Source organism: Balaenoptera acutorostrata, chromosome 9 (genome assembly GCF_949987535.1).
Source record: "Balaenoptera acutorostrata chromosome 9, mBalAcu1.1, whole genome shotgun sequence".
In the NCBI taxonomy this organism is placed as follows: Eukaryota; Metazoa; Chordata; class Mammalia; order Artiodactyla; family Balaenopteridae; genus Balaenoptera; species Balaenoptera acutorostrata.
Genome location: NC_080072.1, coordinates 45,900,567 through 45,915,054, shown reverse-complemented (window position 1 = coordinate 45,915,054; position 14,488 = coordinate 45,900,567). Strand labels below are relative to the sequence as shown.

Below are 14,488 nucleotides of genomic sequence, written 5' to 3'. Positions count from 1 at the left end.
CTTGGTTTGTTGAATGAATGCATGTGAATGATTTTAGGAGCAGAAGAGGTCCCTGTGGGCCGGAGCAAACAAGCAAGGCAGTCTCTAAAAAAACAGAAAAATGGAGTGGTTGCCCAATAAATAGCCCCTGAGAGTAGATTAGGGCCCTGGTAATTAAAAACAAACAACCCGGCCCCTCCCCCCCACTGCAGTGAGTCCACACCTGCTGTTGAACTCTCAGGCCCCAGTCAATTATACTGGCTCCCCCGCCCCCGCCCGCAACATTATCTCCAGCACAACCTCCCACCGCAACATCCAAACAGGGGGGTGCTAGTCTCCCGTGAGCTCTGGAGGCTAATTTGCAGGACAGATCTGGGCAGCAGGCAGCTGGAGTGGCCGCAGGTGCCAACTCTTGTCCACATGCCCCTCTTCTTGCTGAGCACGCAGGCCCTGGAGCTGCTGGAGGACACCTGGGTCGCTGCGTGGTTTGGGGTAGCCTTTCAGGAAATCAGTCCCAACAGAAGGCATCCCATGCTCCAAAGATTTGATATCAGTAGGAATTATATGATTTGTTGGGTTTTGAGCACTTTTCGGTATTGGGGAAGCAGAGGGGGATGTCAGCTTACAGCACTTCCCAGCGGTCAGCTCTGCTTCCGTCGTCAAGACCAGTTTGTCTTTTCAAGCTGCTGAGCAAGATAGGCTGAGAGCCAAAGCTGGACAAGGAGACCTCTCCTGCTGGTTGCACTGGGGCTGGGCCAGTATGTCCCCGGCCTTTGCCATGGGCAGCTTGACCCCCAGCTGCTGGCAGCAAGGCCCCTGACCCGAGGGCAGGAGACACCTCTCCTGGTTCCTCCCACGCTGCTTAACGCTCCAGCTCCGGGAATTTTCCCACCGACAGATGGTCCCACAGCTGACCAGAGGAAGAGGGCCTTTTGGTATTTGGTTCCTGCTGGCTTTGTTAACCAAATACTGGTCACCTTGGCTAGTCTGTAAAGCAAAATGGTCCAAAGCTCCCTTGCTGCAGACTGCTTCCAGGGGGCTCATGAGCTCCAGAGAAGGCAGGCCCTTTGCCCTCCTGGGGTTGTTCTCCGTTGGCAGGGAAGTATGTTGAGGAGTTCCTGGTTCCCGAAGTCAGTTTCCTTTATTGGTAAAGGAACACAAAAGGGTGATGAACCACCCACACCATTGCCAGACTCAGGCAGGCTCGGTTGTGGGACGTGCCAGGACCTCAACAGAGTGGCTGGTGAGGACAGAGAGGAGACTGGCATCACACAGGTTAGAGCTGGAGAAACTGACTGTGCTCTGGGGCAGGCCCACAAAGAGGCAGTGTCCCCAGCGGCCGGGCACACCTAGGCATCACTGACTAAGGATGCTCTTTTCACGGGGAGGGGCCTATCAGTGGGAGGTCCCAGCCCCCCGATGCAGGAAGGCAGGTGGATCAAACCAGGGGAGCAGGACGCCAGCCTGGTAGTACAGGGAGCAGGGCCCAGCCTCTCAAGGAAGAGGGTCAACCAGGACTAGATGCGGAGCCAGAGGCCTAAGAGTGTCAGAACAAGGCTCCATCCCAGCAGGGAACAGCTGCCTCTTCAGCTGGGGACCCTGGTGAAGGGCGTAACCTGCAGAACCATGGGGGGTTTGTTCAGAAACTGACATGATGGCATCTGTCAGAGATACTCATCTGATTCCCTTCTCCCCCCACAGTCACTGGGCAAAGCAGATTCAGACCTAGGGTCAGGGCTTGAGTGGGCAGGGAGAGGTGGGCAGTTGCTGCCCAGAGCAGCCAGGAGCTCGAGTCACGCAAGGCAGGTCCTCGGGAGAGTGCTGCCGGACAACATGCGAGGACACGAATCTGCGGCCACGGCAAGAGTACCTCTCAGGGTGGTGATGAACAATGAATCTGTCAGTGAGAGGCAGCCCCAGGCAGCACGGAGCAAAAGTGAGAGCCTCCAGGACTCCTGCAGAGTTCAGGACCGGTTGCCTCTGTCTCGAGGTTGCTGGGTACCCTCTCCCAGGCATGTGGGTGGGCCCCAGAAGTCACACTGGTCAAAGGCACAGGGGTGGGTGGTGGTGATAGGAAGCCTTCTGCTGAGCAGGCTGACAGCCCACGTGCCTGGCTGTATAAACACCTTTAAGCTGCCTGACTCTTAGTGGTAATTAGATTAGCTATATGGGATTCTTTAAGCTCCATAAAGCACAATACTGTCAGACCATTCTTTTTCTCTGCTTTTCTTATTTTTGCAATTATTCCAGCTGCATGCAAGGCTGTTGGTATTTTTACAGCCTGGAATGAGTATCTCCTGTGTAGGACAGCATCTTTGAAACATTAAACAATGATTAGGCAGGCTCTGGGCCAAGGGACGATGGGGGCTTTGCAAGGAGTGGAGGGGGACCCGGCAGCTGGTGGCAAGCAAGCCGGGAGCTCGGATTCTATTTCGTCACTACACTGTGATTTTCTTACCAACAATTAAAAACAACAATGATTCACAGTTGTGTGGTTACTTGTCATTCAGCAGGATTGAAGGTGCTCCAGGTAGTGGTGGAAGGGGCTGAACCACAGTTAGTGGGGACTTGCACACCACGGCTCACACAAGCACACACAAGCCCAGTGTTATGGACTGAATGTGTGTGCCCCCAAATTCATACATTCAAGTCCTAATCCCCAAGGTGATGGTATTTGAAGGTGGGGCCTTTGGAAGGTAACTAGGTTTAGATGAGGTCATGGGGGTGGAGCCCCCATGATGGGATTAGTGCCCTTGTAAAAAGAGGAGGAGACACTGGAGCTCACTCTCTCTCCACACCCAGGCACCGAGGAAAGGCCATGTGAGGACACAGAGAGAAGGCAGCTGTCTATGAGCCAGGAAGCAGTCTCTCATCGGACACCGAATTTGCTAGCACCTTGATCTTGGACTTCCCAGCCTCCAGAACGTGAGAAGTAAACCTCTATTGTTTAAGCTACCTAGTCAATGGTATTTTGTTACAGCAGCCTGAATGGACTAAGACACCAGGTGCATACATGCTTGTTCACAGGGCTTACACATGCTCACACGCATAAGTGCACACTCACAGGTTCATATATCCATTCACCCACGTGTTCAAATGCACACACGCGTGCACACACACAAACATATCAACTTCCCCCTATTTCAAAGGAAATAGGAAGCTGTCCCCCTCTCACAAGGTGACCTAAAGCATGGTCGCCAATTGTACGATTTCCACTCAACTCCGAGCCTAGAAGCCTCTGTGCAATGCGTCCCTCCTTCTTGCCAAGCCCCGGGCAGAGCTCCAGCTGAGGGGACAGACACATTTTTCTCTTCAGTGCCTTCTTTGCCCCTTCCTTCTCTGGCCCTGCTGCCCAACATCTCTCTCTGCTGAGTGCACAGAGGTAAGAGAATGAGGACAGAATTCAAGTAAATCTTTTGGAGTCAGAGACCCACGGTGCACCAGAGGCAGCCTTGTTTAATAGTCAAGGGTGTAGGCTCTGAAGCCAGACAGCCTAGGTTCAAAGCCCACCTCTGTGTTTGGACAAGTTCCTTTCTCCTCTGTGCCTGTTTCCTTGTTATATAAGATGGCATTAATCATGGTTCTTACCGTTGCCACAGAGAGCTGAGTAATTTATATAAAGTACTTAGAATAATCTCTGGCACATATGTGATCCAGCCAGCGGGGGGAGTAGTGCAGAGTGACTCAAGGCTTTTTCTGGTCCTGAGCAGACCCTGAAGCTTGGAGCTGGGCAAAGGGGCTGGAGGTGTGGGACGAGTGTCATTCCCAGAAGACAGCTAAGCAGGGCAAATGTCCCAGAGTCACCACAAGCAAACCTGAGGGGCCTGGCTGCAGGCTACCACGTGGACATACGGTGCAGACAATAGGAAGACTGGCCACTGGAACAAGTAGGGCCACAGCATGGAGTGGAGAGGGGCAAGCCTTGGCGGGAGTCAGGAGACCTGAGGTCCCACCCTGGCTCTGCCGCTCACAGATTGCGGGGCCCTGGCAAGTCTCTGCCCGATGTGGGTGCTCAGTCCCCCACCGGAGAGCCACCTGGGGCTTGACTGGCAGTCTGTCTGCCTCCTGACACCGTGGTGGCGGAGGGATAGCTCCGTTTGGCCTGTCTCTCAAGGCCTGCTTACTTCTAAGCCTCCTCCTGCCAAAAGACATGGAAATCTTTGAGCAAACGTGGCCAGTGAGAAGGCTGGATTCCTGGGGGAAGGATATCCACTGCCCAGGAGAGAGATGGTTCAATCCCAGCTTGAAGCGTGCGTGGCGCTGGGAACTGGCCATTCTCTTGTTGGAAGGCAACAGAAGAGGACAAGCATAAGGCTGGTGTAGGCTGGGCAAGTCACTGCCAACCAAGCGCTGATCAAAATCTCCAGGGAATGAGATGCTTAAAAGAATATTTGATATCACCATTGCTTTGATGTGCTTTTAGTCACCAAATTCAGGTTCATTTTTGAAATTTCAAGTAGCGTGAAAGAAGAGTGCATGATTTTTTTTAAGGTTATCAAAAGAGGACATGAGTTAAGAAAGGAAACAGAGAAACTGAATACAGCAAAGGAAGTGGGGGTGGCTGGATTGTGGGATGGGGTGACTCTGGGACAGCTAGTGAGGGAGCCTGAAAGGGCTCACGTTCATTGAGCACCTGCTCTGGGCCAGGTACTGGAATACCTGAGCCATATGAGTGTATTCACAATATGGGTGGAGTCGGCGAGGCAAGTGTTTAGCTGTGAGCTAAAGTATGTGGCACGAAGTATGTGGCCATGAAAAACCCACTGAGGGAATGAATGAATGAATGAGTGAATAAGTAAATGAATGCCAAGAATCAAAGGCAGAGATGACTCTATCAGCTGCAAATCCTGGTGCTTCCCTCCCTCTGGAGGTCCATAAAGGTTGAATCACTCAGTCCCAGCTAAAGACACTGGCCCACTGGGATTCACCAAAAAGCAAGGTAATTAAAACCAGGAGGCTCTGAGCCGTGGTCCCACCATTGCCTTGAGATAACAAGGAAGAGGAGGCAGGGAGGGGAGACTTTGTCTCGGAGTGGCAGGGCAGACAGCCTGGCTGCCGTTGTCAGGAGCGCCTGCAGAAGCTGGGTAACATAGAAGGGAGGGGGCTCAGGTTGGTCATCTGACTCCACGCATAGGACCTGAGTTCAGGCCACGCTGGGGTAACCCTAAGAGAAGCTCCCCTCCTGCTCTGCATTCCTTCCCCTTTCATGCCATCTCCCTGGGATACAGCAGAGAGGTCCCAAGGGCCCCACCCCAGGAAGAAACACTCCACCCAGCAGTGCCTGCTGCCGAGGCCAGCCCTGAGGGCGCTTAAGTGCCTGCTGTCCCGGGCTCCTCAGCTGCAGCACGCTGGACAATGGGGGACAACAATTAGAACCGTGATTCCCAGAGATTGTCCCATTGCACCAGAATGCTCTGGGAAGCTTATTGAAGTGCTGATTCCAAGCCTTGTCCCAGACCTACAGAATCAACATGAATTCTTTCATTGAATCAATATTTATTGAACAGCTACAAGAACCAGGCACTATTCTAGGTGCTGGAGATACAGCACTGAACAAAACAAACGTCCCTGTCTTCATGGAACTTACATACTGGTAGAGGAAAAACGTACAAATAAATAAGGGAGAGTAACCAAGTGAGTACAGTATATCAGAAGGCGACAGATACCGTTGAGGAAAAGAAGCATGGAAGGGATGAGGAGTGACGGGGTCGGGGCTGCCATTTTAACAAGGTGCGATTTGCAACATTTGAACAAAGGCCTGAAGAGGCAAAGGAACAGATATCACAGGGTAAGAGCATTCCAAGAGGCGGGGGAAGCAAGTGCAAATGTCCTGAGGCAAGACTGTACCTGCTATGACTCTCCTTATTTCTAATCAAGATCAAACATGAGAGTCTGAGACCACTTTAGCAGAGTGACAGCATCCTACACAGGCGCCAGCCCCTGAAAGAGTGGAGCTTGTTTAGGAAATTGCTAAGGAGGCAAAGGACCGAGACTCAGAGTCCTACACAAGGACCATCTGCAGAGTCTTCAGTCCTTGGCTTCTGAGACGGAGATAAAGGTCTCGAGCAGCTTGGATGAAGAAAGCAGTGATTAACTGCCCCTTTTTTGTGTTTGTGAAAACACAGAAAGCAAAGGTGCCCACAGTCGGGGGGATTTGGGGAACACGAGGCACCAGCGCACACAGAACCTGTGACAGACGCCTGGAAGACAGCCCGAAAGCTCTGTTCTCAGGCTTCATTTAGAGTTTTAAACACCAGCATCCCTTCCATCATGCGTTATCTCATTCAAGCCTCCAAACAATCCCAGAGGTAAGAATTATACATCCCAATTCTATAGATAAGGAAAATAGGGTTCACAGAGGTTAAGAACACACAGCTGGCAAGAAGCTAGAAAGAGCTGGAACTGAATAGATGGCCTAATGCCAATTCTGTGCTCTTCCCACCACAGCGCACTGTTTTAGGGAGGCAAGAAAAGCCAGGGCTGCCTTTAGGGGCTGCACGGCAGCTGTTATTACTATTGTTGTTGCTATTGTTTTTATTTCTCTCATTTTAACTCACCCTTAGGGCACCCTTCCAACCTTGCTGCGTACGGCACATTCACCACCGTTACCTCGTGTATCTTCAGAGACCGCGGGGCAGACAGGGCATGACAAGGCCTGATGTCCCCACAGGGCATGAAAGAAAACCAAAGTGAAAGACCCATGGCCGGGAGGTGGCAGAACTGAGGCTGGAAACCGAGTCCTATTATAATAGTTTCATCCCATTTTGCATTTTTTCCGCATGACTCCCTGATGGCAGGGGCTGGATCTGAGCCGTCACTCCCTCCACACCCTTGGCCCAGGCTGGGCACCCTAGGAATGTTTGTTAGCTGAGCTGAGTTGGCCTGACGTGAAATGAATGAAAGTCCTGTGCTGAGCGGGCTGATGCCCCAGAGGGAGCCTGTCAAGGACACGGCCGGAGCCGCCTTCCCGGCCAGGCTGGGCCCTCAGGCAGCCCTCGGCTAAGGCTAGAGATGGCTCACTTCCTCCAAGAGCTGCAGTCTCAGTGTCTCTGCCACCTCTCTTGAGAGCTCAGTACAGGCTGGTCTCAGAGATGCCCATTCCTGGTCGCCTCCCCAGCCCATCCACACAGGGGCCAACCCCCCTTTGCCTCCAGCCACCTCCCTACTCCCCCATCTGCTCCTCCCCAGTGGGAGAAAGACCGGCCCTTTCTTCCCTGGTTTCTGTGCCCTGGGTCCCATCCTCTCCTCCCTCCTCAGAATCCCTGTCCCCACCATGGACTCAGAGAACTCAGGCACCCCCTCCCCAGACCAATTAAATGACCAGAGCTAAGGCACGATCCTTCTTGCTTTCTTAAAAGCTGTCCAAGCGATTCAGTGTGCAGTCAGAGTCTTGACAACAACCTGCCCTTCAAAACAGAGAGAACTACAACACAACACAGCACAATACAACAGAACAAAATAGAACCGAATAACATAGACCAATCTATAATGAACATATCAGAGCGCTCTGCACATTATAAGAATAACTACTGTTTCTTAAAAGTTTTGTTTCAATTGCACGTGTGTGTGTATGGGTGTGAGTGGTGTGTCATCCTGGGTCATGACTGGAGACTCTGGTTAATTGGTAGAAAACATCGCTCCAGCTCCTGCCTTAGCTCCCGATTCTCCTTCACAGTCAAAATCCCTGATGGAAACATCTACCTCCCAGCCGCTCTTCATCTTCATCTGGCTTCTGCGGCCCCATCCCCAACCCTGCCCACCAAGGTTTCTGTGATCTGCACCTTCCAAATCTAATAGCTTCTTCCCAGACTGCGTGTCCTTCCACCTGTCTGTGGGCTCAAACAGATGACTCGTTCCTGAAATTCTCTTTGTCCGAGGAGACTGTGTCGCCCTCCAGATTCTCCCGGCTCTTCCCTCTCTGTCTCTCACCAGCTAACCTTCTTCCTCCTAACTCCTAAACTCCTTACCTCAGTATCCTCTCAGGCTTCTTCTTTTTTTTTTTTTGTTCTCCCCTCTTCTCTTTGCTACCCTCTCCTCCCAGCCAATGGCTTTGGCTGCTCTGTGTACAAGACTCCAAATCCACATCCCCGTGTTTACCTCTCAAGCGCCGGCTGTGCAGTTGGCCAGCTGTGAGGCAGGCTCCCAGGACTGGAGCTGGGGCTGGGGAGGGGTACTGCTGACAGCACTCAACTCACAGTCACACACTTGACCGTGTCAGGCAGGTGAGGCAAGCTAGGAAGGATTTCCATCCCCCTTTACAGAGGAAGAAACTAAGACTCTGAGGGTTGAGGGATGTCTCCCTGGTCACTCATCCACAGTGAGAGGATCCCAGAACCCATGACTTCAGACTTCAGAGTTCTCTCCCTTCACACCATGCACTGGAACTCAACGTGTGCAAAAGCGATGCCACATACTATTCATTAAACCAGAGGTTCCCAACCAGAGCTGTGCAACAGAATCATCAAGAACGCTCTTAAAAGGAGAGATGGCCAGATCCCACCTCAAACCTACTGGCTTAGAACCTTCTGGGAAAGGCCTTTGTTTGTTTTAGCTTTATATTTTGAAGTCATTACAGATTCACAGGAAAGTACACAGAAATACACAAGGAGGTCCCATGCACCCTTCATCCAGCCTCTCCCAACATTAGCATCTTACACAACCGTAGTACGATATCAAAACGACGACACTGACGTTGCCACAATGGAAAAGCTTCTCCAGGTCTCTCCAGTAATGTAGGCACTCATTTGGGTGTGTGCATGTAGTTCTGTGCAATTTTGTCATGTGTAGCCTTGTGTAGCCACCACCACAGTCAAGATGCTGCAATACCTCCCAGAGCTTCGGGTCTGAAAGCTCCCCATCCCTGATGAAGAACACTGCACCCACCCCACTGCTCCTCTTGCCCCCCATCCAGGGAATGACCATCATCCTCTGAGTCACCCTGGCTTGAGGCTGAATCATCGTTCACCAGCCCTCTTTTGGCCCATCTGACCACAGCCCGTTAGTCAAGAGACCCAGTAGATGCTTCCTTTATGGCATCTCTCAGGCTCATGCCTCAGCCTCAACCCCACATCCACCACTGCTCCAGAGCCCTTGATTTCTTGCCTGTACTGCTGCAACTGCCATCTCATCCAGTTCCCTTCATCGGGACGCCCCTTTCCCCCAACAGCAATAAAAACCGCAGCCAAAGCTCTTCATTGCCCAGCCCTGACTGCATCACTCCTCTTACCAAAAACTTTCACGGTTGTCGCCATTTACAAAATAAAGTCCAAACCGTTTAATTTCAAATATGAAATCCTCTATATCTGGCTCACTTTCCTTATCTAAATTTCTCAAAATCAGTCTCAGTTTTCCCCCTCTTTCCCACATGAATGAACGACAAAACGGCCTCCTTCAGGCCATGATAAAGTTCTCACCATGGGGCAGAAATGAAAGGCTTCAAGATTTCCTTCTTCCTGATGCTTCTTCTCTCTTTTGTGATGTGAGGAGGTGCGGTGGGATGGTGCCTGGGGATACCTCTTGCTTGGGGGATATGCCATCACCCTTGGAAGGATGGCTCTTCCATCCCTGGCCTCCTTACAGTGGAAGAGGTGGGGGGGCCAGCCGGCACGGGTAGAGCAAGGTAGGGTACCCGGGCAGCCTAGTCAAGCTGTTGTGGTGTTAGCCTCTGGGGAATGGGAGCTTTCTCCACTCCTTGGACCCAAGTAAGGTGATGGGAGGTAGCTGCTCGAGGTCTCCCTCACAATAGACCATCACCTTTAAAACTACACTGCCTACTTGCTGCCACCCTTAGGTGCCTCTTCCTTCCTTCACGTCCATGGAACAATGAGAGTTAAATGATTCATAAGCACTGCCCTTCAGAAAGCTCTAAAATCCCCTTCACAGCATCGCTTCTACACTCGCTTCTACATGATAGTAAAATGAAAAAGAAAATTTGCTTATTAAGATGAAAAATATTTCAGTTATCTGATACGTTTCAGCTTTAATTGATAACAAAACACAAATTGCTCATCTGAACTTGTCATTACAGCAACGGATTCACTGGGAAATTTACTACCTGACATCAGAGAAAACGTTAAAGATAACACAAGCCCAGTGACTCTGTGATCCTGTGACCCAGCGGTCTATTTTTTAAAGTCATGCATTATCCATAGCACATTCATATTAATGGTCCTATCAAGAGCACTGGTTCTTTTTTTTTAATTAATTAATTTATTTAATTTATTTATTTTTGGCTGCGGTGGGTCTTCGTTGCTGCACGCGGGCTTTCTCTAGTTGTGGCGAGAAGGGGCTACACTTCGTTGCAGTGCACGGGCTACTCATTGCGGTGGCTTCTCTTGTTGCAGAGCATGGGCTCTAGGCACATGGGCTTCAGTAGTTGTGGCTCGCGGGCTCTAGAGCACAGGCTCTGTAGTTGTGGCACACTGGCTTAGTTGCTCCGCGGCATGTGGAATCTTCCTGGACCAGGGCTCGAACCCGTGTCCCCTGCATCAGCAGGCGGATTCTTAACCACTGCGCCACCAGGGAAGCCCAAGAGCACTGGTTCTTAAACTGTCTCAATACGTGGTCTCTAAGCTTGGAGAATATTATGCGGATGGTATATGTGGGAGGAATCAGAAGCCATGGAATATGCACCAAGGGAAAGAGGTAGCTGGTAGTAGCTGGAGAAGGCGAGATGTGATGTGAGGGCTTCAACAGGGGCTTGCTGGCCACCTAGGGCTTTGCGCGGGCCAGATGGAATGAGGAACAGGGCGTCCAGAAAAGAGACTAGACTTTCAACAGCTCTGCTGCTGTCGTTGCATTGTACGTCTTCTACCATCCCCACCATCAACACCACTACGGCCACCACCACCGGCACCATCAACACCTCCACCATCATCATCACCAACACCAATGGACAAGCTCCCATGCAAAAGCCAGGGCATGCAGCAAAATGAAATGATGCTTCACAGAAAAGAGTCACTGGAAATGTTCACTGTGTATGTGGAGGGGGTGGAGGTCACGGCTATCTATCTTATCATACTGCACTAGGATGTTGGGGGAGAGAGTTGACAGCCAGTGAGGAAAAGCCTGGGGACCAGGCCCCTCTGGAGTGTGGAGAGGGTGCAACTGTGGAGTGAACCTTCCAGAGCGATGACCATCATGAATCTCTCCTCTCTGAGGCAACACCCCAAGAGAAGGGAGAGCCGTGGAGAGCCTCAAGAAAACGAGAACCCCGAACAGAGGCTGGCCCCTCCGCTCAGACGTCCGCACGGGGCAGGGGGCCGGACACTCACCGTTACTGCTGTTGTCGTCCACCAGGATGATCTCCTTGAGCAGGTGCGGAGGTGTGCGCTCCATGGCTGAGCGGATGGAGCGCAGCAGCACGGAGAGTGCTTCGTTGACGAAGATGAACACGACGCTCACCTCTGGGAGGCTGCTGGGGAAAGAGAGGTTGCGGCACCTGGAAAGCAGAGCAGCCGGGCGCTTAGATCTGTCACTGACTTGGCTGGGGTCACCCCGGGGTGCCGGCCCGCCCATGTCTTGGCTCCAGCTTTGCTGGAGGACTCGGGAGTCCAGATCCTTCCCAGGGTCTTTTTCTTGATATACTTAAGATAAGCCCTAAGTGTACAGCAGACAGGCCCTCAACCACTGAAACCGGTTTGCCCCACTACAGAGTCTGAATTTGTCAGTGACTCCCCCAACTGAACAGTTGTACCGTTAGCGCAGGGCCCGGAACCCGGCAGGCAGTCACTGAGTGTTTATTGGAAGAATGACTCCATATTTCTAAATCCAGTAGGATGGGAAATGCAACCAAAAGAAAGTCTTAGTTTTTCCAAAATGGCAGCCAGTGGCTAAGTGAGGCCAGACCTTAGATGACCTGCCTCAGGAGAAAAATATGTCTCCTTCCAGAGACTCCTACTGCCAGAATCCACTCTGCCTCATTCCAGAAGTCACACTGCCTGGGGCCTCTCCCACCTCTCACTTATCGCAGGGATTCAGCCTCCAGAAAAGGTTGAAGCCAGAGTCAGAGGCTCAACACACTAGAGGACAGGAAGGACAATTCCAGCCTCATTTCACAGATGCAGACACTGAGGCTTGGATAGGCTAGGTCCCCGCCATGTGTCAGCTGTCAAGATGGAATCTCGGCTCTGGTCTTCTTACATCTACGCCAGGGTTCTTCCTTCAGGGAGAAGTGGTCAGGGGAGAGACTGCCTCTAACTGTCCATTTCCTCCCTAGCTCCACTGAAACCCTAAAGCCATCTGGAGGTCTCTTATCCAAAGGACAGGAGGCAAAATCATAAAAGTCTGCGTGCCATTCTCCATGGGAAGAGGAACAGGCAACCCTAAAATCAGATCCCATCAAGAGGCCAGACCATAAGAAGTGCCATGGTTCCCAAGGGCATGTCAATTCCTTCCGTTGCAAGCATTGCCTTTATGGGTAGGAAATCATTGCTGGTGCCCTTCTCTGGCTGAAACTAAATACTGTTCCAGAAGGCACTGAGCTCCCATCTTCAGGATACTTGAATGAAAGGAGAGAGCAGCACTTGTAGCCCTGTCCCAGGTCCTGGGCTCAGAAAAGAGGCTGCCTGCTCCCAGGGAGAGGTTTGATCAGGCCACTGATGGTTCCAGGGGTTCCAGGCTGGTGACCATGTTGCATTGCTCCAAAGTGGGAGGTGCAGCCAGGTGAGAACATGCAATAATGAGCATAAGAGCGCAGGGCTTCTGCTCGTCAGTAATTAAAGTGCTGCAGGACAGGGACGGGCCCGCTCTTCCTTAATGAGGAAGGCTGCAGGATAACCAGCACTGAGCAATTTTAGAGAAATCACAGTGGGGCCCCAGCCTGCTTAAGAGCAGGAGATTAATAAACTAAAATCACTGTCTCTATGGTTACCAGAAATTTACAGAAACTTCTCCCATTCTATTTCCAGCTCTCCTTTTCTCTCACCAAAGATAGGTGGGGGAAGTGAAAGAATCAAGCCTTTATCCAAATCTGCTTCATACTTAGAATTTGAGTAAAGCCATCAGGTTAACAGATTGGTGTAGAATTCATTCATTGTTGTATTTAATGGAGTAGATATTTATTGAGTTTCTTCCGTGAGATAGGTACTGCATTGAGGGTACAGCAGGACGTGGACAAAGTGCCTTTCCTCATGGAGCTTATGCTTTGATGGGGGAAGCAGGCGAACATGGAAGCAAACAAATGATACAAGTTCATATAAGTGCTGGGATGAAAAGTAATGCGGTGTTAGCGGATAGCGTGGTGCCCTGGCAGCTGTTCTAGAAGGAGTGGTCAGGGAAGGGCTCTGTGAGGGGAGAGGTCTGATCAGAAACTCACATGGCACGCCACAGTGAGCTGTGCAAAGGCCCAGTGGGGCGAAGGGAACCGTGCTGTGACTAGAGAGGAGGTGACGGAGGGAACCAGCTCATGGAACTGCAGCAAAGGGCAGAAGGAGATGAGGAGGTGGAGGGAGGGACTTAAATGAAGGAGAAAGACTGGAATGACTCCTTAAGCTCAACAGACTCTTTCCAAAAACTTTTTTGTTGTTGTGAATAGTACTGTTATAACAGAAATTAAAAGGTTGCTGGTTAACAGTCAAATAATTCTCCTGGCTAGTGCTTATTTACGGTTATCAAGACCAGCAGCTGGCCTTTCCTTAAGCATGGAGACTGACAGAAGTATTAACATACAACCTACTTGCTAACTGCAGTTTAAAAATAATCCTGTATATGGTCAGACTACTAGCACATGACCTTTATTTTTCTTTTATGAAAGTACAATGAACAGCTCCTAATAAGGTCAATATATCAGTACACTGTCAGTTCACTGTCCGCCCCACTAACTCCACCAGCATGAAGACTGGGACCCTACGTCCATCCCCACTTCTCCAGGGGTTTCCTCTGAGTTCTCAGAGCCTCACTATCTCAAGCTTCAGGTGGTTCTCAAGTCTTTTCCAGAGTTAGGGGTGAACTGCCTTCTCCTCCTCTCTTCCCTTCTTAATTCTCAGCCTAACCACTCCATTTCCACCTTCCAAGGAGACCAAGTTGAATGTCTCCCAGTAACGGCCACGGCCGTCCTGATGGCTTGAGCAGCTGCTGTGTCTAGGATCTGCCTCCTGATGATCTTTCTGCAAGCAGAGTGGAAATGTTACATTTGTTTTACAAGCTAAACTCTGCTGATCACTATGTTCGCATGGAAGACTCTTTCGAACAAGGTTGTTACTTAACAGCCCTTTTGAACAGAGCACCTAGGAGAGTGCATCACATTTGTGTGTGTTTATTGCCTGTCTCCCTCTACTATAATGACCCTCTCTGAGAGCAGGGACTTTATTTTGCTACTGTGCTAGCTCCCAACCTTAAGCCAGGGTGTGGCATATAGTAGGTTTTTGGAATTGAACAAAACTAACAGGTTTATTTATTTTATCCAGTATTTTATCTACTTAGGAGATATTGCAGGTTCAGTTCCAGACCACTGAAATAAGGCAAATATTGCAATACAGTGAGTCACATAAATATTTTGGTTTCCCAGTGC

The 14,488-nt window shown here is 50.8% G+C and overlaps 1 protein-coding gene across 4 annotated transcripts in view; it reads right to left on the bottom strand.

The window, feature by feature from the left end:
* Window positions 1-14,488, bottom strand: part of GALNT18 (polypeptide N-acetylgalactosaminyltransferase 18) — a 346,389-nt gene that overhangs the window by 151,358 nt on the left and 180,543 nt on the right. For 3 of the 4 annotated variants that reach the window (XM_007174925.3, XM_057552862.1, XM_057552860.1), the window contains exon 3: window positions 11,253-11,419. The exons of the other annotated variant lie outside the window; for it this stretch is intronic. In XM_007174925.3, the coding sequence (XP_007174987.2) occupies window positions 11,253-11,419 (167 nt within the window). The remainder of the gene's footprint in view (window positions 1-11,252; window positions 11,420-14,488) is intronic. 4 annotated transcript variants of the gene reach the window in all.